The sequence below is a fragment of the Electrona antarctica genome, assembly GCF_951216825.1.
Source record: "Electrona antarctica genome assembly, chromosome: 22".
NCBI classification, from domain to species: domain Eukaryota; kingdom Metazoa; phylum Chordata; class Actinopteri; order Myctophiformes; family Myctophidae; genus Electrona; species Electrona antarctica.
Window position 1 is genome coordinate 29792038 of NC_136805.1, and position 23459 is coordinate 29815496.

General features: G+C 42.7%; 5 protein-coding genes across 6 annotated transcripts in view; 2 read left to right on the forward strand and 3 right to left on the reverse strand.

Moving 5' to 3' along the window:
* Positions 1–23459, forward strand: part of ipmkb (inositol polyphosphate multikinase b) — a 152899-nt gene that overhangs the window by 116175 nt on the left and 13265 nt on the right. The gene's annotated exons all lie outside the window — the stretch shown is intronic.
* LOC306915350 (endonuclease domain-containing 1 protein-like) lies at positions 1443–3607 on the forward strand. Its single transcript, XM_079492663.1, has 2 exons — positions 1443–1782; positions 2646–3607. Exons 1-2 carry the CDS (start codon positions 1486–1488, stop codon positions 3264–3266), a joined length of 918 nt encoding a protein of 305 aa, XP_079348789.1. The 5' UTR covers positions 1443–1485; the 3' UTR covers positions 3267–3607.
* On the reverse strand, positions 9332–10852 carry LOC306915652 (DELTA-stichotoxin-She4a-like). The gene is made up of 3 exons (XM_079493128.1): positions 10804–10852; positions 10160–10285; positions 9332–9926 (listed from the first exon to the last, which is right to left on the reverse strand). The coding sequence occupies exons 2-3, from the start codon at positions 10261–10263 to the stop codon at positions 9440–9442; spliced, it is 591 nt and encodes a 196-aa protein (XP_079349254.1). The 5' UTR covers positions 10264–10285; positions 10804–10852; the 3' UTR covers positions 9332–9439.
* Positions 12421–23375, reverse strand: LOC306915291 (DELTA-stichotoxin-Hmg2b-like). The gene is made up of 4 exons (XM_079492593.1): positions 23342–23375; positions 13880–13922; positions 13253–13378; positions 12421–13019 (listed from the first exon to the last, which is right to left on the reverse strand). Exons 3-4 carry the CDS (start codon positions 13354–13356, stop codon positions 12572–12574), a joined length of 552 nt encoding a protein of 183 aa, XP_079348719.1. The 5' UTR covers positions 13357–13378; positions 13880–13922; positions 23342–23375; the 3' UTR covers positions 12421–12571.
* Positions 14835–23451, reverse strand: LOC306915292 (uncharacterized protein). Of its 2 annotated transcripts, none has more exons than XM_079492595.1 (3): positions 23342–23451; positions 15573–15697; positions 14835–15340 (listed from the first exon to the last, which is right to left on the reverse strand). In XM_079492595.1, the coding sequence occupies exons 2-3, from the start codon at positions 15674–15676 to the stop codon at positions 14911–14913; spliced, it is 534 nt and encodes a 177-aa protein (XP_079348721.1). In that variant the 5' UTR covers positions 15677–15697; positions 23342–23451; the 3' UTR covers positions 14835–14910. The 2 variants fall into 2 exon arrangements, with proteins under 2 accessions (XP_079348721.1, XP_079348720.1); XM_079492594.1 differs by lacking the exon at positions 23342–23451 and adding an exon at positions 16440–16563.

The window sequence follows — 23459 nt, forward strand, 5'->3', positions numbered from 1 at the left end:
CGTGTTAAGCACAAACCAAACGTTGGGGTGGGTTTTGTCTGCAGGGCCTGCCCTCTTTCTATGGCAGGCTCGCACGCACGCACGCACGCACGCGCGCACGCACACACACACACACACACGCACGCACGCACGCACGCACACACGCGCACGCACACACACACACACACACACACACACACACACACACACACACACACACACACACACACACACACACACACACACACACGCCCCTTTTCCACAAAGATACATGTGAAGCCTTGCAACATTTCAGCTCTGTTATGCAGTGAATGTTCAGAATGGTCACTATTATTCATGTAACAGGTAGAGGTAGGCCCTTTTCTGCATATAGTCACCCCTCCCATACTGGCTGGTAGACAATGAATTTTAATCTGCCAATGAACCATGGCCTGATTGATTTGGAGCAGCGGTGGTCGAACGGTTTGCGGAGCGGTCTTGTTATCGGAAGGTCGCCAGTTCGAATCCCTGGACCGGCACGTTAAAATTACCACCGCTGAAGTGCCCTTGAGCAAGGCATTGAACCCCTACCATGAAATGTTCTATGAGCAGGGTCTGGCTGTAAACAAGCATCTCGAGCTTAGTCCATTCACCCTGGGTAAACAAAGAACTTTGCTTTGCTTTGCTTTTGCATGATGATGAATTTGATTAAAGAAGACCTGTGTCTCCTTCGAGTAGGGTTGGACGATAAATGGGCAAAATCAAATATGATATGTTTGAGTAAATACCTCAATATCGATTATTTTAAAGCTAGTCTCAGTTCTTATTCTCTTACCTTACCGGGTACACAGCTCAAAATAAATTCATATAAGCCCAAAGATAACCAGCACACACAAAATTTAATTTTGGTACTTTTTTATTTTGTTTGGCAGGGGCAGCATAGAAGGACGGGTTTCAGCATAGCCTTCCCTAACACGACAAAAAAATCCAACACAGGTGTGTCACTTATAAAGGGACCTTTATACGTGACCTTTTACACGCGGTCACTTTTTTCCCCTTTGAAAACAAAAGCTACATACTGCTAGTCACTTTTGTTTTCTTGAAAAATAATAACCCTGGTCCTAAACGAGTTCATTCGCCAATCACCACACACATACACATGCAACGTAAGCCAGTTAACCCTATCATTTTCTGAGCAACATTCTTTTGAGTCTGGTCTCAGAATCACTGCTGAAAGGGTTACCTTCAGGCTGTCTCTAGATTACATTACATATTAACTTGACACTTATGTATGTCTGTAGGCTCTAGCAGATTGGACTAAACTGCCATAGTAATGGCATGCACAGTTTTGAGTTAACCACATAAAGTTCCTATTCCTCTTTCAGCAAGAGTTTATGTGATAAGGAAGCAGCTCTCAGTACAAAGTTTCACTCCCCCGCGGGTGTGTGTGTGTGTGTGTGTGTGATCCTACATCAGAGAAGAGCACTGCATAGCTACTACAAACATCACTAATCACCCTGCCAGGCAATGAGGCAACAGATTATGGCATATTTCCATGCTCAGGTCTTCATGCTCTTATCTTTTACTAGATTATGGTCTCTGTGTAGGGCTGATGTCGGGGATTTCACTCCATGCTTACAGATTTTCTACAACTCATGGCCTCCGAAAGGCTTGACAGGATCCCCAATCTGCCAGCGTTACAACAATCTGTACCGCTTTGCTACACTGTACAGACGGCCACGTCGCTCACCATGGTTCTCAGCCTATGTGTTTACTCCACCAACTGGAAAGAGGCCTTCGGCATGTTGGAAGTTTGAGCCGCAGGTAAGAGGGACCAGTAGCATTATTTTAACTTTATCTATAGTTTCTATATGACTTGAAACACCTGGAATATAATATGCATCCTATACTTTGTAGCACTTTAATTGTTTTCTTGGCACATGACTATATATTGTATGTAGCCAGCTACACTGTTGTTTATTGACTAGGTTACTCCAATCTTTGTTGTTCTGGATAAGAGAGTCTGCTATAAATGTCATTTGTAATTTTAATAAATTAATTCATGGCAGCATATCAACACAAAGGAATGATAATATCATTCCTTTGTGTTGATACGCTGCTATGAATTAATTTATTCAAATTAGACCATGTCTGTGTCATAACATCTTGTGACCAACCTATTGGATCCCTGCTTAAGAATAGAAAAATAGACCACATTCTTCAAGATTTTAGTTAGAGTCCATGGTGGCCTGTTTTAACTGGCAGAATGAATTTATATCTACTTCCCAAATTTTGCATTAGGCAAACATCAGATGAAATGAGGAAATGAGTCAAATGACCCCCTCTGTTTGTTACTTACTTGTGGTTTGTTTCATTGTGCTTCATCTGCAAAACATACTGTCTTCTAGGGCCTAGACAGTACAGTATGTTTTGTATGTAGCCTGCCCTAGAGTGTCTTTAAGAAGACATGGAGTTTTCTATAACACTGTTTCCAGTGTGTCGGAATCCATTTGTGGGCCCATTTTTATGGGTTATGACACATCACATTTTATTTTCCTACATTATACTTACTATATATATTTCAAACGATTTAAAAAATAAATAAATAAAAACATTTTATACATTTTGAATCAAACATACAAACAAATGTAAGATTTTCATCCTGCAATGTTTGCCTCCATGCACAGCTTGCCAACCCATCAGCTGATGGCTCCATGATACCCTTCCCTCCGGGTCCTGTGGACCAGAACGTGGTGGAGAGCCAGGCAGTAGAGCTAGACTACATCAACTCATCTTTCACCCGTGGACACCTCAACCCCAGCCTTCATCACTCCAGCCACGAGGACCGTTTGTCTACCTTCACCTTGACCAACGCAGTGCCTCAGAAGGCCGGATCCAACAGCGGGCCCTGGAAAACTCTGGAGCAGACCGTCAACGAAGCCCTGGCGGCCTACTGCCTCGGGAAAGCCTACATAGTGACCGGGATACTTCCCTACCAGGAAGATGAGCCCTGGCTCAAAGATCACCGAGTTGCAGTACCGGAGTATCTTTGGTCGGCCTACTGCTGCCCGAACTTCAGCAATAATCTTCCAACGGAATTGAAGGAGACCTTTCCTACATATGCAGCTATCGGCCGCAACGACCGCTCTAGCACTGAGGAGATTGTGCCTGTCAATAACACAGCTGAGAAGCAGTTCCGGGGATATGATGTGAAAAGAATGGCTCTTACTACACTTGAGATGTATTTGCGGGACAGGTTTAAGGCTGTGGTTAGTGTTTTTTATGAACAGTGTTCTGGTTTGGAGTGATCAAGGACCAATATTCCTTCCATCCATCTTCAACCACGGAGTCACAGAGCTAACAGTTCCAGCAGAGAATCCCAATCTTCCCTTTCCCAGGCCACATTAGCTGTATACTTCTAAAACTGGGGGATCCCAAGGCATTGCAAGGCCAGCGTGGAGATATTTACCCTCCCCTATCTGGTGGCGTGCCCTGTGGCCTCTTCCCAGCATGCACAGAAGACCTCCAGGGAGACGCCCAGGAGACATCTGTTCTAAACTTGTTTATTTTATTCTATGATTTGAAAGCCTATACAATCATTTGAGACTTTTTAGGTGGCTTTTGAGGGTGGCTGTTGTACAGATTGTTATGGTTTATGACATTGTTCATGCCAGTGTGTTCTAGAGTTTTAGACGCAGTGAAACAGTATTCTCATGTTTTACGTGAGTAAAAGTATCACCAAAATGTTAACTGTGAGTGGACGACCCAATAAAGCATTACACTTGTTTACAAGAGGGTCCACCTTGTTCAATTCATCAAAACATTTAGAGACGTACAAATAGACACTTCTATATAGCCAAAGAACAGAACAGGAATTCATCGTAAAGGAGGAAAAAAGGGAAAAGAAACATACAGTGAGGGTAAAAAGGGGTGGGGGGGGGGGGGGGGGTTCAGATTTTACGGGGGCCAGTTTCGAATTGCAGCCGTCCGTAAGTGCCCTTTGAGAGCGGTTTTGAGGAGAGTCAAGGGATTCGCATGTCTTAATGACTGTTGGTAGGGCGTTCCACATTTTGGTGGGATAGGAGCGAAAAGAATATAGTCCCTTGTTTGTGCCGAATCTGGGTTGCACATGGTTTGTTGCACTCCCTCTGGTGTTGTCGGTGTGGACTTCGTTAACATTAAGGAAGTATATTTAGACTATTAGTTAGTTAAATTATTATGCATAGTAGGCCTAGGTGGCGGTGTGTTTTCACGCTCACGGATTACAAATATATGTATCGTATGTGGCGCTTGTGGCGGTGTGTTTCCAGCTCACGTTTTCCCTAAATGCATAGTTTTTGACATTGGTCATGCCAGTGTGTTCTACACGTTTACTATGGCCTCAGCGCCTGCTTTCTAGCCAGAGAATTTAGGAAAAGAAAGAACTTGTTATCTATGTGTTTACATAACACCTGATTAAGCTATCACGTAGAGCTGGAGAATTAAATTGGCCAAATGACCTTGAAAGGAACACAGAGTTTTAGACGCAGCAGTGAAACAGTATTCTCATGTTTTACTCGAGTAAAAGTATCAATGCGTGTAGATAGCCTGCCCTATTACAAGAAAATGTCTGTTGATTCAAAATGTACTTGAGCAAAAGTAGCAAATTATTTGCATTTTAATGTACTCAAAGTACCAAAAGTAGAAAGACTCATTGTGCAGGTTGTCTCGTTCAAATTTTCTATATTGTGTCTGTACACTGCATGGATGAAAGAAAAGACAATTGGGAAAGAGAGCTTTTATCTTATTCACTATCAAGGACCACACCACCAATGAAAACGTTTAACATTTTATTGAAACAAAAGACATGATCGTGAATGCCACCACGAGGTGATGGCCCACGACGGGCCATCGACGGCGTCGGGGATTTGAGCCGAGGTGGGGAAGCTTCAGGGATCCGGCGTGCTCCCGAGGCACGTCAGACCCCCGTCAGGAACCTGTAGGGGGGAGGGAGAGAGAGGTGGAGTAGGATGAGAAATGGGGTGGGGGGGAGGGGTGCGAGAAATGAGAACAGGGGAGAGCCATGGTTAGATGGGCTAGTAATATAAGGATGGAGGTGGCCTGATTGGATGTGGCTTGATAGGAGGTGGAGGTAGCTGCGTTGGAGGTGTGGTCCTGCTCCTGAACTTCAGCTATGAGCTATAACAGTGTTTTTTAGAGATAACAATTCTCTACACAGCTCAGCTTGCCAGGGCCACGCACAAATGGATGGGTATGTAGAACACACACATGCAGCATCAATACACATACTGCATTTTCACATTTTCTTATTATTATTTTTGTACGGGCAAAATGTTTATGGAATATTGATTACTGTTAAACAACATTTTATATTACCTGTAAAACGGGTGGTTCAAAGAGGGGACCTCATGTCCCACACACACACAATATGCCAGTGTATTTTTGGGAGGATGGGGAACCGGCTGTGAGTTTTGTCCCAAACACAGATAGCAGACGTGCTATTCATCCTGTCTGGAGGAGAGCGAAGTGATTTCTGCCGACAACCATCACATCACCAGGGGGATGCACATCGGACGTCGACCAGCCACTGCACCAAGCCATCACATGGAGTGCCACGGGCCCAGGGGGGCTCGGACGCCATGGAGTCAGAGTTTTTTGTTTCTCCTTCGGGAGACAAAAATAAAGAAACCTTGACCTTGAAACCTTGAGGCCCAGGGGGCCTCGGACGCCATGGAGTGCCACAGGCCCAGGGACACCTGCGGACAAGTTTGCTATGTGCCACTTTGACCAAACCCAATGGTCAAAAACATCGGTACAAATGCCAGGGGGAGGTTATCCATGTGTCACTTGGCCAAGTTCAAAGGTCAATCGAGGGCACAATGCCATGAGATTATCCATTTCCTGAACTCGTGATGGAGATATGCACAAAGTCACATCACGCTCGTGACGCTCCAAGGACACGAAAAAGATATCTATCATGGATACTATGAGTCAATGATATGGAATACCGGTCGAGCCCTGGGGATACTATCAGCAAGGTTGAGCTTGAGAGAAGGCGAGAGACACTGTAGGTTTCTGCCACAATGGAGATGCATGCATGGCCAATTCAATGGGAGGTATGCTAATCACACGGGCCTGACAGTATCAGCAAGGAGGCAAAGATAATTTGCGATGGCGAGTCATGCAATGTCACTTGCGCACGGTCTGACATGGATTCGAGACAATTATGCGCAGTTGCTGATATGGAGATTATTGGGCACAGCCTGTTGACAACTATTATTGCCTGGGATCTACGGCCTGGACACTGCGTGTGAGGGGGGGGGGGGTCCAAACTGGATTATTTTTGCACGAATATTGATTAATGGTCAGAGTTTGGGACTTCGATCTTTGTTTTCATTGAACATTATTTCCTTTTATTTGTTTTTATTTGAGAACAATATGGAATGAATGTGGAATGAACGTGAAGCAAGTTCATTATCTTATTGTATATAGATTATTATTATGAATTTTCTTTTTATCTTATTATTATACATTTTTCAAAAAGAGAGATAGAAAGAGAGAAAGAAAGCTTTCTATCTCTTTTTTCTCCCTATACATCACAGAGATCAGTATATTAGTCTCAGTGTGGCACTTTTTCCTAGATAAGTTTAAATATCACATTTATGAATTTCTAGGTTGAGTTGTATACCAGGGTACGTGTTGCGTACATCAATATACAATTTATTAGGTATAACGGTACAGATGTCAATAAATTAACATAAGAGGGGATTGTTATGGTTTCCGGCCTCAGCTACCTGACTCAGGCGACACATAGCTGCATAAGGCCTCAGCTACCTGACTCAGATGACCTATAGCTGCATAAGGCCTCAGCTACCTGACTCAGACGACACATAGCTGCATAAGGCCTCAGCTACCTGACTCAGACGACACATAGCTGCATAAGGCCTCAGCTACCTGACTCAGACGACGTATAGCTGCATAAGGCCTCAGCTACCTGACTCAGACGACACATAGCTGCATAAGGCCTCAGCTACCTGACTCAGGCGACACAGCTTTATAAGGCCTCAGCTACCTGACTCAGACGATGTATAGCTGCATAAGGCCTCAGCTACCTGACTCAGACGACACATAGCTGCATAAGGCCTCAGCTACCTGACTCAGGCGACACATAGCTGCATAAGGCCTCAGCTACCTGACTCAGACGATGTATAGCTGCATAAGGCCTCAGCTACCTGACTCAGACGATGTATAGCTGCATAAGGCCTCAGCTACCTGACTCAGACGACACATAGCTGCATAAGGCCTCAGCTGCCTGACTCAGACGACGTATAGCTGCATAAGGCCTCAGCTACCTGACTCAGACGATGTATAGCTGCATAAGGCCTCAGCTACCTGACTCAGACGACACATAGCTGCATAAGGCCTCAGCTACCTGACTCAGACGACGTATAGCTGCATAAGGCCTCAGCTACCTGACTCAGACGATGTATAGCTGCATAAGGCCTCAGCTACCTGACTCAGACGACGTATAGCTGCATAAGGCCTCAGCTACCTGACTCAGGCGACACATAGCTGCATAAGGCCTCAGCTACCTGACTCAGACGATGTATAGCTGCATAAGGCCTCAGCTACCTGACTCAGACGACACATAGCTGCATAAGGCCTCAGCTACCTGACTCAGACGACGTATAGCTGCATAAGGCCTCAGCTGCCTGACTCAGACGATGTATAGCTGCATAAGGCCTCAGCTACCTGACTCAGACGATGTATAGCTGCATAAGGCCTCAGCTACCTGACTCAGACGACACATAGCTGCATAAGGCCTCAGCTACCTGACTCAGACGACGTAAAGCTGCATAAGGCCTCAGCTACCTGACTCAGACGATGTATAGCTGCATAAGGCCTCAGCTACCTGACTCAGACGACACATAGCTGCATAAGGCCTCAGCTACCTGACTCAGACGATGTATAGCTGCATAAGGCCTCAGCTACCTGACTCAGGCGACACATAGCTGCATAAGCATATTGATAACCATGACATGATAATTGTCATGGTTATCAATTGCTGGTATGGTTAAGAGTGAATAGACCGCAGAGTAGACCACCAAAGGATCTGTGGACCCAAATTGGGGACCTGTGTTCTAAATTACGTTATTTACATTATTTAAGTTATTCTATATGATGTTATTTACATATATGGCAATCACATTTTTCAATGAATGCTGCATACTGCTTTGCAGCTACTTTGAGGGAAGTGAAGTCCAAACTGCTGTTTTAGACAATTCATGATGCATAGATTTCTCTGGACCACTAGATGGTAGACTTGTGCAAACATGCAGTTGAGATTGTTTACTTTAGTGTGCAGAACACTGACACAATTTCAAATAATGTTCGTATGTACATCATCTCTAATGAAGCCATTTATCTTTCTTTACAATAAAAATCACACCCGTGTGAACTGAGTGGTGTAAGGTCTTATATAGACTGATCAGCTGTGGTCTGACGTAATGAAATCACACCCGTGTGAACTGGGTGACCATAGCAACCATGCTCATTTTTTTTGGTACGGACAGACAGACAGACAGACACGTAAACTAACAAAGCCAGTTGTAGGAGTGGTTTACACCACTCAACACCCGTGTGAACTGAGTGGTGTAAGGTCTTATATAGACTGATCAGCTGTGGTCTGACGTAATGTCTGACGTAATGAAATCACACCCGTGTGAACTGGGTGACCATAGCAACCATGCTCATTTTTTTTGGTACGGACAGACAGACACGTAAACTAACAAAGCCAGTTGTAGGAGTGGTTTACACCACTCAGAAATATAAATGAAATAGTTAGATTAGATTCAGTTAGATTCAGGCTGATTCTTGGTTGTTGGATTGGAGTATTGGCCATGATGTCATTGACACACACACGGACCATGTATGGGGATTTTGAGTGACCAAAAACACCCCATGTATGGGGATTTTGAGTGACTAAAAACGCCCCATGTATGGGGATTTTGAGTGACTAAAAACCCCCATGTATGGGGATTTTGATTGACTAAAAACCCCCATGTATGGGGATTTTGAGTGACGCAAAACACATTTCTTCAAGATTTGGAATGCTAATACTAATAGTCAAATGTATAGTCATGCAGAACCTTGTAAACAAAAGGACCATTTGATGAGATTTAGCCTTGCAGACCCCAAACTAAAGAATGTCCACATTTCCATGCTGTATTGATGTTGGTACCATAAGAGAGATACAATAACAGGCAAATGTTGATCACCACTGCATTAAGGTGATATGCAGGTTATTGTGTTTGCCAATTCTGAAGCTTTCCCCAGGACACTTGTTTTAAGGAGACACACATCATTTCTCAAATCAGACTTGGTAAGAATTTATTACGACATTGAATCATATACTGTAGCATGGTAACAAAAATGCACCAAGGGCTGAACACAACTGTACACATTTGTGTTGCAACTGGAATTACGTCACGTCGTAGTGAGAGCAGTCCTTAGTAGGCCTATAGTGCTCATGTTGTGATGGTGAGAAAATCTTGTCCCACAATTCCACTTTCATAATGGCCCTGCCCATGGGACACATGCTAGCCTTGACATCCAGGTAACTGCCCTCATGGGTGATCCCAGAGCCATTTGCCTCCGCCCGTACAAAGCCTTTCTGTTCTTTGTTGTAATACATCTCTTTATACAGAGCCTCATCACATTCTTTACCCTTGCTGTAAATCCCTACAGCGTGCCAGTTCTTGTACATGTTGTAGTCGTATGGAATAGAGAACATGATCGAGAGTGTCTCAATGTAGTCGTCCCTTCTCCGCTCAAACAGGTCGTAGGTCAGAACACCAACAGCACCACAGGCTTTAGCGGAAGTCTTGCTGAAGTTGCAAACCTCAGTTTTCAGAGGCCGCACGGTAGGCTGGGGTGGTATGTGGGTCAAGCCACTCTCTAGGAAAACCCTTTTTGCAAAAGAATGAAAAGAAATAGGAAGGGTTATTAGCTATAAAACATTACACTAACAGAGAGAGACACACACGTCAGTGCCAGTGTTATAATGTGCATGACGGCTATAAGATGTTTATTTCAACTTTTATTAATCTGCAGAAGGGTACTGCTGTGCATGTATTCTCTTTCTCAGCAATACTCAGCTGCAGGCCTCTGTGTCATCTTCCTCCACAAGTCTTGCACTTACTTGGGGTTGATGAGGCAGTAGTCGTTGGTGAGGTTGGTGATCTTGATGGTGACATTTCTGCGGCTGCTGAGTTCAGCCGCCACGGCCTCAGCTGAGTCACTCATTCTCTCCTACTGTATATGCGGGCTGCCATTCCAAAGCAAAAGGCATCAGTGAAAGTGTGGGATTACACAATGCTTAATATTGCACTATAACACTACACTGTCACTGTCACTTGGTCAGGGGGTTCCCCCCAGGGCTCCATACTTGGTCTGCTCCTTTTTCCCCCTCTACAACAAATGTCTTCACTGAAAATAGCGATCTAAAAGCTCACAACGTGTCACAATGCATTGTATTGTGAACATGTACATATCTGCTCTCTTCGCCAAACGTTCGCCCCCAGAATAGGGATGCAATAAAGTTAGTTTAAAAAATAATAATGTTATGGTTATAAATATTTCTCATTTCTCTACATTTCTCTAGTGTAATGGCACATGCAGTACACTAGCCATTTACAGGATCAATTAAATGATCAATTACCAAATTATGTTAATGTGCATGATGTCTATGTATGTCAATATCCAATGTGATGATGACCCAATAAAGACTACAACAGCCTACATTTTGCATGTCAATATCTGTAGAGTACAAATAAATTGTCTTACCTGTTCGTATCAATGCCTGTTCTTAGCTCAGCCGACGTGAGATCTGAAATGGTGACGACACATAGCTGCATAAGCATATTGATAACCATAACATGATTGCATCAGAGGGACTGACTGTACGTACAATATGATATGAGATGCAAGCGTGTTCCTGCTAATCCTGTTCTTATCATGGTTTCCATAATCTATTAGGGACGTCATAGATCTACTGTCCTACTGTATATATTACTGTGTGTGTAATAAACTTCATGCATGGTAACATTCATATCACTGTTGTGTTGGCATGTGTTCTAACTTCTCCACGCCTGCGACTCGCATCTTCACCCACCACCCAAAAGGGATTATATGTAGACTTCTAGATGCCTTAGAGATGGTCGCCCTTAAAATCATTACAGATAATGGTTGTGAAGATTAGGCCTATATATCAAAATGAAATAAAACACCTTAAGAGCGAATGGACCGCAGACCACCAAAGGATCTGTGGACCCAAAGAGCGAATGGACCGCAGACCACCAAAGGATCTGTGGACCCAAAGAGCGAATGGACCGCAGACCACCAAAGGATCTGTGGACCCAAAGAGCGTATGGACCGCAGACCACCAAAGGATATGTGGACCCAAAGAGCGAATGGACCGCAGACCACCAAAGGATATGTGGACCTAAAGAGCGAATGGACCGCAGACCTGACACCAAAGGATATGTGGACCCAAAGAGCGAATGGACCGCAGACCACCAAAGGATATGTGGACCCAAATTGGGGACCTGTGTTCTAAATTACGTTATTTACATTATTTAAGTTATTCTATATGATGTTATTTACATATATGGCAATCACATTTATCAATGAATGCTGCATACTGCTTTGCAGCTACTTTGAGGGAAGTGAAGTCCAAACTGCTGTTTTAGACATGCATGATGCATAGATTTCTCTGGACCACTAGATGGTAGACTTGTGCAAACATGCAGTTGAGATTATGTTTACTTTAGTGTGCAGAACACACACACAATTTCAAATAATGTTCGTATGTACATCATCTCTAATGAAGCCATTTATCTTTCTTTACAATAAAAATATAAATGAAATAGTTAGATTCAGGCTGATTCTTGGTTGTTGGATTGGAGTATTGGCCATGATGTCATTGACACACACACACGGACCATGTATGGGGATTTTGAGTGACCAAAAACGCCCCATGTATGGGGATTTTGTGTGACGCAAAACACATTCCTTCAAGATTTTGAATGCTAATAGTCAAATGTATTTTCAACCAACGTAGTTATAGCCCACGGCTGCCTTCAGTGCCTCATTGACAGTGGATTTATATAATGCAAATAAAGAATGTAGTAAATATTATAAGCATGTAAGTCATGCAGAACCTTGTAAACAAAAGGACCATTTGATGAGATTTAGCCTTGCAGACCCCAAACTAAAGAATGTCCACATTTCCATGCTGTATTGATGGTGGTACCATAGGAGAGATACAATAACAGGCAAATGTTGATCACCACTGCATTAAGGTGATATGTAGGTTATTGTGTAAAACTTGTTGTCCTGTTTGCCAATTCTGAAGCTTTCCCCAGGACACTTGTTTTAAGGAGACACACATCATTTCTCAAATCAAACTTGGTATGAATTTATTATGACATTGAATCATATACTGTAGCATGGTAACAAAAATGCACCAAGGGCTGAACACAACTGTACACATTTGTGTTGCAACTGGAATTACGTTATCAAAACTGAGTAGTGAGAGCAGTCCTTAGTAGGCCTAGTGCTGATGTTGGGATGGTGAGAAAAGCTTGTCCCACAATTCCACTTTCATAATGGCCCTGCCCATGGGGCACATGCTAGCCTTGACATCCAGGTAACTGCCCTCATGGGTGATCCCAGAGCCATTTGCCTCCGCCCGTACAAAGCCTTTCTGTTCTTTGTTGTAATACATCTCTTTATACAGAGCCTCATCACATGCTTTACCCTTGCCGTAAATCCCTACAGCGTGCCAGTTCTTGTACATGTTGTAGTCGTATGGAATAGAGAACATGACCGAGAGTGTCTCAATGTAGCCGTTCCTACTCCGCTCAAACAGGTCGTAGGTCAGAACACCAACAGCACCACAGGCTTTAGCGGAAGTCTTGCTGAAGTTGCACACCTCAGTTTTCAGAGGCCGCACGGTAGGCTGGGGTGGTATGTGGGTCAAGCCACTCTCTAGGAAAACCCTTTTTGCAAAAGAATGAAAAGAAATACGAAGGGTTATTAGCTATAAAACATTACACTAACAGAGAGAGACACACACGTCAGTGCCAGTGTTACAATGTGCATGACGGCTATAAGCTGTTTATTTCAACTTTTATTAATCTGCAGAAGGGTACTGCTGTGCATGTATTCTCTTTCTCAGCAATACTCAGCTGCAGGCCTCTGTGTCATCTTCCTCCACAAGTCTTGCACTTACTTGGGGTTGATGAGGCAGTAGTCGTTGGTGAGGTTGGTGATCTCGATGGTGACATTTCTGCGGCTGCTGAGATTAGCCGCCACGGCCTCAGCTGAGTCACTCATTCTCTCCTACTGTATATGCGGGCTGCCATTCCAAAGCAAAAGGCATCAGTGAAAGTGTGGGATTACACAATGCTTAATATTGCACTATAACACTACACTGTCACTTAACCACTTCAGCACTTGGTTAGGGGGTTCCCCCCAGGGCTCCATACTTGGTCTGCTCCTTTTTCCCCCTCTACAACAAATTTATTCACTGAAAATAGCGATCTAAAAGCTCACAACGTGTCACAATGCATTGTATTGTGAACATGTACATATCTGCTCTCTTCACCAAATGTTCGCCCCCAGAATAGGGATGCTATAAAGTTAATTTAAAAAATAATAATGTTATGGTTATAAATATTTCTCATTTCTCTACATTTCTCTAGTGTAATGGCACATACAGTACACTAGCCATTTACAGGATCAATTAAATTATCGCATGATGTCTATGTATGTCAATATCCAATGTGATGATGACCCAATAAAGACTACAGCAGCCTACATTTTGCATGTTAATATCTGTACAAATTAATTGTCTTACCTGTTCGTATCAATGCCTGTTCTTAGCTCAGCCGACGTGAGATCTGAAATGGTGAGCTCACTCTTCCGATTACCCTTCTCGTGGAATGACACCACACCTGATTCTATCCCAAAGCCGTCTCCACCCAGAACACACACCCACTCCCTGTCCGACTCAGTCTGGAGGACAAGTTGAGGACAAGTCCGTTAAGGTATGAGGAGAGAGATACAGTACACAGACTAACATGAAAAACAACATACCTCTGTAACCATGCAAAACACGAGTTTGTTTTGTTCAATATTTTCATAGTATTTTTTCTTTCCATGCATGGTGTCTACTCCCACGGACCACACCCGTCTGTGTTGGGTAATACAGTAAGTTAAGAAGTTGCCATTGTTACAACATGGGGGGAGAAACAGACCTTTGACAGATGTTGGACTTGGGATGTATTACAAACCTTCCTTTGACTGTCGAAAAAATACCAAATATTGAAAAAATTATGTTTTACAAACATATTCTCGCTAAAATTAGACCAGGGGTAGAGTCTCAATTTACTTAAGCCAGGGGTGCAACCATTTTGGACATATGCAAGTAGGTCAGAGTGGCTTATTGTCGCCATTCGTCGAGAGAACGAAGGTGTCCCCTATATATTCAATGCACTACTAGACCCCTGGTAGATAGAGTGATAGAGTGCTGAGGTGGAGCACAACACCTACCATCAGCTCTCAGTATTTACAGCACAATTTAGTTACAGAAGCTGTGCTACTCTTACGCTGAGTTGGCAGTGCCCGAGATCGAACCCAGAAACTCGTGGTCCTAATTGATCACCTGGTAGATCAAAAAGAGGTGGTTTCCCGCACCTGATACACAGTAGCTTTACAAGGGTGTGTGCTGCTCCTAAGACACTAATAGAGTCATGTTTGTTTATGGAAAATTACTCAAACGAGACAAAAACAAACTTCAGGGACAAAATATATTAACATCATTGTTTTTATTTTGTTTTATTCAGAGCACCCAAGGTTATGTGAACAGCAGACATAGTGAATCATGTCTCATCTGCCCATCTTGTCATACAGCTCGAGCTTTATAATGGCCTTGCCCTGGTTGGACATGGTGGCCCTGAGATCCACCACCCGCCCGGGGTAATGGATCCCGGAGCCATCGGCCTCGTGGCGCAGGTAGTTGGTGAAGTCCTTTTCATAGTACATGTGGTTGTAGAGCTTCTCGTCGCAGGGGCGCGTGTGCTCGAAGACGCCCACGCCTAGCCAGTTCTTGTAGACGTTGTAGTCGTAGGGCACGGAGAACATGATGGCGACCAGCTCGTTGCAGTGGCGGTTGCGCATGTCAAAGAGCTCGTAGGTCAGGACGCCCACAGCACCCGACGCCGTGTTGTCGTCCTTGACAAAGGAGCACACCTCGGACAAGGCGGTGCGCACCGTGGGCTGGGGGGGATTGTAGCTGAACCCACTGGACATGAAGATCCTACAGAGCGTGTGACAATTAAGGGAAGGCCACGTGTTACCATTTTCAAGAATATGACTTCTGTATATTAGGAATTGACAATATTCATGATCTCTTATCAGTCCATAGCCTACATAATAAAAAGGAGGAAGAAGATGTATTCTATGATTTAAAGAAACGCTATGTAACTTTTTATAGAGTCAAATGTTGACCACTCTGTATGGTTGAGTATGTCAGTCGGTCAGTGACTTACTTTGGGTTCACGAGGCAGTAACTGGCAGTGATATTGGTGATCTCTATGGTACAGTTACGGTTGGTAGTGAGTGTGGCAGAGTGGGCCTCCGCAGAGTCAGGCATGGTGTCAGCTGGTGAGAAAGGCTATAGGTGAAGGACAGACACATAAAATACACTGTGAAATCATTCATTAAAAATGATAAATGGTGCATTTATATAGCGATTTTAGCCAAAATGCTTTACAAATCTGCATTGCATTCACCCATCCCATTCAGACACCAACAGCAGAGGAGACCATGGCACAAGAAACCTGCTCATCTGCAGTTAGTGATTCAGTCAGTGTCTTGCTCAAGGACACCTCGACAGTAACACAGAAGGAGCCTGGGATTGAACCAGTAACTTTCCAAGTGTGGCCGCTCTAACCCCTGAGCCACTGCACCCGCCCACTAACACTGTCAGAGTTACAAATGGATTATTATAAGTTACAATCAAGTCTCAAACTTGAAATGTAAATTCCTACATGTAAACTTCACTAAACCCTAACATTAAACTAATAAGAACCGATTTTCTTTGACTCTATAGGACACTTGTAACTAAGGTTACTCATTAAAATGATTGAGATGCTGTTTGCTATGATATGAAGCATATTGTCTGCAAGAAAAGTTGAGTTAGACAAAGTAAAACTGCATGCATCATTGTGATACAAAAGGCTACAGCATTATAAAACTGCATTAATTAACATACAGTAAAACAAGTCAAAGCCCCATAAATAGCATTCATTAGTACATCATCTGTCGTCTAATGATAGTTTCTTTTTTTTTTATCAAACCAGCATCAATTTCTCACAATCACATAATGTTCTAAATAGCAGATAAATGGTACTTACTTTACTTTATGTCAGACACACACGCTATAGCACCATACGTGCTCTAAAAACAGCTCCCAGCTTGGTATGAGAACATAACGCAAAGTCACACCCCCGAGCGCGCGCACACATGCACGCACGCACGAGCGCACGCACGCACACACACACACACAGTCACACCTCACTTCGGAGACGACTAGGTGTGTCTGCCAGCTGAATTAGAATTTGTCACTGGATGACATTCTGTTGTTGTGTTGCATCCTTGTGAAATGTGAGTATATGTTCAGCCTATATTTTCCCCACTTTATGTGCCATGAATCCCTGGGTCTGTGAATTATACCTGTGACATTCAGAAAGGTGTAGCCTACCCTATTCAGTGATTCCCAAACTTTTTAGTTTTTATACACAAGAGAAATTTGAGTAAATGAAAATTATGAAAATAACCGATCTACGACGAGCTCACAACACACTGCGATGCAACGCAATGTGAGTTTGCTATTTCCACTATTTCTTAATAACAATAATAATGATAATAAATCATTTTTTGTATGTATTATTATTATTATTATTTTTTTGTTTATGTTTGAGGTTGACCCAGAAATGGGTCCCAGCTCCCTTCTGGGAGGAAGATAAGAAAAATATGATGGTGGCCAAAGTCAAAATGAGCACATTTATGGCTAAAAAAAAAACTACTTTTGTTATTTTCATACAACAAAGTCACAGACAGGGTGCGGCTGGATCTTACATGTGGTAACACATAAACTGTACAAACACAGATTAGTATGGTAGGGCATGCATAGTACTTTATATCAGGTGTGGTTGCTTCAGGTTGCGAAGGAATTCACGTGACAAGACTACATACACTTACACTATGGATGACTCATTTTGGGCATAATCCAAAGCTTCACATACCACAATTGTCTGAAAATACCAAACACAATGTGGCAAATGTGACATTGTAATACCCATCAGTGTTCATTATGACATAAAATTCTGATTTAGTCTTAATAGTCTTTTGAATAACACCATTTAGTTTTAGTCCTTAGTCATCTAGGTCGACTAAATATCAAAATCCTATATAGTCTGTTAGTCAACTAAATGAACACTGATATCCGTCATCTATCTATAGTCATTTAACGCTTAAATCTGCAGATTTGTTCAGTTTAACTGTCATTTTCCAAAATGTTCAAAGAACGCAGTTACACATAACATAATAATAGAAACATGAATTATATTGCATGTTTCACATTAAATGTAGCTACCGGTATACATGTTGCTAAAACCCACTTAAAAACAAGGAACTCAAATCAGTGTAACACTCTGAGCAAAGGCTGAAGACAATACAACAACGTATTGGACATTTAGAACTAAATTTAATTAATTTCCCAAGCAAATATTTAATTGTTAATAGAAGTTAATAAAGGTTTTTGACTGCTTATCTAAGATCTTTTGTCAGTTTGCTCCATATTTCAGGAGCATACTCCTTCAAGGCAGTGCTCCAGATTGTCTTATGCGTTCCTTCAGGAATGCTTAACTCAGTCTGATGTGTGATGAGACGAGACCCCACTGGTGACACATAGTATTTATTAAATATTCATACGACTCTACGAGTGCCAATAGGTATGCTAATAAAACGGACGAGTTGGATTACCTGTGCTTGATTTAATTACATTTCTTGTAGTTGACAAATCAGCACAGCTTCACACATTACATTCATCCTCCCCGAGGCTATAGCCTGGCTCACCGATTAATTAAAAGGACAAAACATCCAATTAAAATAGCCACTTCAAGCCAGGCCATACGTGCATCACGCTTCCATCAGTGCATCTTTAAGACTTCAAGGGTCAGTTGTCCAAAGCCACAGGACAGTAGTGTTCTATGCCCACAGCAAAGTGCAAGTCTCCCGCCCACACTGTCCTCGTCATCTCTGTCAGGGCCGTGACAGTGGCATTGACTCAACCACCCTTGGCTCTTCCTCTCTCTGTGTCTCAGAGTCCCTGCAGACAATGACACAACACCCCTCTCTGCTCCCAGGAACCAGAGATAACATTTCCGTGTCTCTGTTTGTATACATGCTTTGGAGCCAATGAGCATTGTTTTACGCTGAGTACAGTGGAACTCATTCCGTGGAGCTATGTTGAGTTTGAGCATTCCATAATGTCAGTGCTTTTTTTTTTAAGGTGTCACTTGGTGGAAAACTTTGATTAGTTGTTTTTGGAATGTGAACATAATAACCCAGTGTGCTTATGTTTTAACATTTTTGTTTGATTCCTGTCTTTGATATCCAGCATCTGGCCTATACAGGTACTAGATGTGCACAGTGCACACAATCCTCATTAAACGGTTTCTGGAAAGTGACAGACTTTGTCAAAAGAATAAATTAGGTTGAAGTTTGGACACATAATATTGTGTCCCCAGAACACATCATCTCAAGAGACACAAGCTTAGCATTTTGGACATTTAGCCGATATTCAGTTAGCAACTACAGTAACAATAACTGAGCAGGGTTTAGTAGCGCTCAGTGTCTTGCTCAAGGACGCTCTACAGGACATATGGCTGGCGAGAGGATTGACCCTGATACCTGACAACAGGCTATTGACACTTGGGGTCAAAGTGGTGAACCTGACACACACACACACACACACACACACACACACACACACACACACACACACACACACACACACACACACACACACACACACACACACACACACACACACACACACACACACACACACACCCTGTGGGAGACTAGAGGTTAGAGAAACATGCCTATGATTAGTGTTGGAAAGTTCAAACCCCCAGAATAGCTGGGAAAAATGTCAGTGGGGAAAGTCTTTCTCACCTCAAAAACTATGCCCTGATGAAGACCGGTATAGGTCGAAACATGTTGGTTTAACAAAGTTTTGTGTGCCCACTGCCCGGTCCCGGTCCCGGATCTCTATTGTCAAATTAAGATGCCCTTGGTAAAATCACAGATGTTTTCCTAGGCAGCTTCCAGGTGTGTAAATGTAGTGTTTACTGAGTTGCACACTTAAACACATGCCCTAAACTACAGTGTATTTAACCATTTATTGCAACAAATGATAGTTATACTTGGCGTTGATGGGAACACTGCAAAAAAAAAACATGAGTAGGCCTACTGTATACAGTTATAAGAGCGGGCCCAGCAAGACATTTCATCGGTTTAACTTGAGTAATGCAAACTTGAATTGCAGTTTAACTTTAAAGCCATACAACATTGAATTTCAGCATACTTTAGAGCTGCATGCACACATGGAATATTCAATTAATTCAGAAACAGCGTGACTGTTTCGGGGCAGGGGCTCAAACACAAGAAAAGGTACGTAGCGCACAGCAATTTTTGTGGGTGTTTTTTTTGTGGGGTCCGTCCCTTGTGCCATTTCATGTCACTGGACAGTAAAATATAAACTATACGTTCTCATAGTCTGAAACTAAAGCTGACTAATGGAGCCAGCACATTACAATTATATATACACAGTATAAATAATAATGATATGGAATTATCATTACTTGTCAAATGTTCGTCTTGAAAGGCCCTCATTGGCCCTTATTGGCCCTCCGGGACCCCCCCATTGGCCCCCTACATGCCCTTATGTGGACTTAAAAAAAAATACAAATAAAAAAATATATTGGGCAGGATTTTGGAGTTTGAGGCCCTAAAGTCCAAGTTAGAGTTGGTGTCACAGATTAGATTGATGTTAATCAGGGATCAGTGCCATCAACAACATTTCAGGCTTCCACTCTCAGCACCCCCCCCCCCCCCCCCCCGCCCCCACAACCCCCCACACTCACAGCATGTGATATGACAGTAAATATGATTCTGAATATCTGGTTGATTTAGCTAAGATAGGTGACAGTTTTGTCACACTGTATGTGTGTGTGTGTGTGTGTGTGTGCGCGCGCGCGCGCGCGCGCGCGCGCGGCGCGCGCGCGCGCGCACGCACACACACACACACACACACACACACACACACACACACAGAGCACACATACCTTAATGCTTTGTTGGTGTGAAATCAATGATTTGCACTATGAATAAATAATAATTAAATTAATAATGCCATGGATACAAGTAGCTACTAACTAACTATACTGTGCAGTATACAGTCTACTGTACATTCAAGTCTGTACTCAAAGTCTACATTCACTGTCTTGTGTCTGGCCAACGCTCGGCGCGTCCTATAGACTCTTCTCCCTCAAACTGTAGAATGAACGCTCCCTTGCAGTCAGAACTTGTCACTCTCAATTTTCCGCCACAATCTGAAGGCTCCGTTCTTCAGACTTCACCTCACCCCCTATAGCACTCCTCTCTCTTTGTATCCCTATCCTTCGCCTCCCATTGATGCTAGTTTTTTGTTGGTTGGTTGGTTGGTTGGTTGCTTGCTTGGTTACTAATAGTTATAGCAGTTTCTGAGGTAAGACATTGCTGTCTAGTGTCTTCACACTCTACTTATGTGAGAATTCACTTTTTGTCTTTTTTGTTTGGTGATGGTGACTAGAGAGCATGCTCTGCTTACTCTGATATTGCACTTGTAAGTCACTCTGGATAATAAAGTAATTATATAATTGTACATTGTTAGCCTATATTTTGCTGTGCAATTTATGGCTTTTTCGCTTCAAAACAGTGTGGTTTTGTGAGAGCTATGTTATGTATGTATACAAACAAGATGTGAAATAGTGTATACATGTTGGCTTACATGCAGTAAACGTCACTGCTCGAAATGTTACCACTTTAAGTAAAAGATATGTCTCTGGGAGCAGTAATTGGTATTCTTCAAACTAATTTATTCTTGAACTTACATGCAGTAAAGCACTTACAGTTTTTCAACAGCAGTCGAGCTAGGTCTGTGTGTTTTTATACTGTAATCTTTGTAGACACAACGTGTGGTCAGGTTTAAGATTACAGCAAGGAAGTCAATTCATATTTTTGAAATGGTTTTTCTCATAAACAGTTGGGTGTCTGAAATCCTACTTTTCTTTTTCATGAGTAAATAGCACAACAAGTGGATGTTTCTGTAAATGCTTTAGAAAGGAAGGAAAGGCAACAACACGCACAGCTGGCACATGCACACATATTGGTCACTGGTGAGTACCATTATGTCTCAATGAAACCTCCATACAAAGGATAATAACTACAGGCATATTGGCCATTATAAAATTAGACACAATGCAGCTTTAACTTGCTTTGAGGGAAAGTTAATATAGTTAGGATAGTTGTGCTCACACTGCAGTGTATGGTGCGTTATTATTATAGTATAGTATAGTATATAGTATAGTATAGTATAGTATATTCATATTTTATGAATTCACAATGATCTTTATTTTATTGTATGCTATAAAAAAATATTGGCCTAAATATAAAACAATTTATGACAATCTTCACATTTTGAGGTGAATACTGACTGACACTGATCAGAATATCAAGACAGATTGATAGCGGATTATACTATAAAAATAAGACTGCATAAAGTACATACAGTAGTATTTTTATGTGAGCACCTTCTTGTTCAGTCTCGAACCCATTTTGGGGGGAACCCCTTTTGGTGTTAGCATTATGTTATGCTTTAGCTATTGAAAAATAGCAGATCTACAAGCTCATAGCGCGCCACCGAGTGGCGCGCTACGAGCTCGTAGGTCTGCTATTTTTGACCGACAAAGAAACATAGCTTTTTCAGAAAACTGTCAGGATGTAGAAGACATTTTTAGAATCTGATCTCAGGTCAGAATGGGCTAATATCAGCAGGTAATATTGCGGTCTCTACTCTCTAATATTGCCTGCGATTGCTCTTCTTCACATCACCACTTTCTTTATCCTTCGGTTGCACTGTCATCATTGTGAACAATCCTCTTCACATCGCTCCCCGCCTCTGACTCACACTCGCCGACTTCTTTAGCGAAGAAAATGCCGTTTGCATCTTGACAATGATTTTGAGTTGCATTAATAAACATGTAAACATGATTAGACTGACCTTTATCTGCTTGACCAAGTACATACATGTGTTGAATCACTCTCATGTGCGTAAGCACATACTTATTTAACGCCATGACCATCAACTGCTTTATCAGACAGACAGACTGACGTCGGTGCACAATGATACAAGATGCTCTATTCCTACTCATTCTGTTCTTCACCATCTCCCATATCTTCGGGTCACGTCATGTGTCCAATACTGTATATTGTCCCTATACTATGTGTGTGGAATAAACTCCAGAACTTTTGATGTGATGCTGCCTGGTGTCATCTTGTTCTCTGAGCTCGTCACTCAACAGAACCATCACTCTCCAGTCTCCACCCTTAGTTAGATTGAGAATCTTTTAGGACCACATGGAGGGTCCACTAAATTCACAACAACCCGTAAAGCGTATGAAGGCATAATTAATCTAGTGATGTGAATCGGATGTTTAAAGTGTGGTGTGGTCAGAGCCGGTGCTAGCTGACAACGGTGGGGGGGGGGGGGGGGGGGGGGCGCATTTATTGAACAGAATTTTAAATCAGAAATTAACTTTTCTTTCTTTCTTTTTTCAGGGGAAAACATTCAAAGGTATGATTCGGTAAAGGATTCCAGAGGTGAGTGTGGTATAGGTTTAGCTTTAGGTCTCTCTCTCTCTCCTACTGTAGGTACCGCGTCAACAGTTCAACTCAGGTAGGTGACCAACAGTCAATAATACGGTGAAGAATAGGATTCTGAACGGTAAGTATTTCTACTCAGCCTGCCACCGTAGGCTGTGTACTAGGGGGGCAGAATTTCACTTGTTTTGTCCGGATTGTTGTGTGCGCTATTCTGCCAGGTAGCGCACGCTCAGTAGGTAGTGTTAACGAGAGACAGACAGGAGAACAGTATGATTTCACAGTATTTCATAGAATGGAATGTGAAATAAGTGGTTGTCTGCCTTACCGCCCAACGTGTTTGCCTGCAGCCTCGCCTCGCCTCTGGAGAGTGGATCTGACTGTGAGAGTTCTTCCTTTTATACTGCTGGCTTCACCTAGGTGAACACAGGTGTGGCGCATCCCAG

Coding starts and splice junctions, on each gene's coding strand:
- LOC306915350 (XM_079492663.1), top strand. CDS start 1,486: ATGAGGCAACAGATTATGGCATATTTCCATGCTCAGGTCTTCATGCTC. Junction 1,783..2,645: donor GTTGGAAGTTTGAGCCGCAG/GTAAGAGGGACC, acceptor CTCCATGCACAG/CTTGCCAACCCATCAGCTGA.
- LOC306915652 (XM_079493128.1), bottom strand. CDS start 10,263: ATGAGTGACTCAGCTGAGGCCGTGGCGGCTGAACTCAGCAGCCGCAGA. Junction 9,927..10,159: donor TACTGCCTCATCAACCCCAA/GTAAGTGCAAGA, acceptor TTTTGCAAAAAG/GGTTTTCCTAGAGAGTGGCT.
- LOC306915291 (XM_079492593.1), bottom strand. CDS start 13,356: ATGAGTGACTCAGCTGAGGCCGTGGCGGCTAATCTCAGCAGCCGCAGA. Junction 13,020..13,252: donor TACTGCCTCATCAACCCCAA/GTAAGTGCAAGA, acceptor TTTTGCAAAAAG/GGTTTTCCTAGAGAGTGGCT.
- LOC306915292 (XM_079492595.1), bottom strand. CDS start 15,676: ATGCCTGACTCTGCGGAGGCCCACTCTGCCACACTCACTACCAACCGT. Junction 15,341..15,572: donor TACTGCCTCGTGAACCCAAA/GTAAGTCACTGA, acceptor CACGCTCTGTAG/GATCTTCATGTCCAGTGGGT.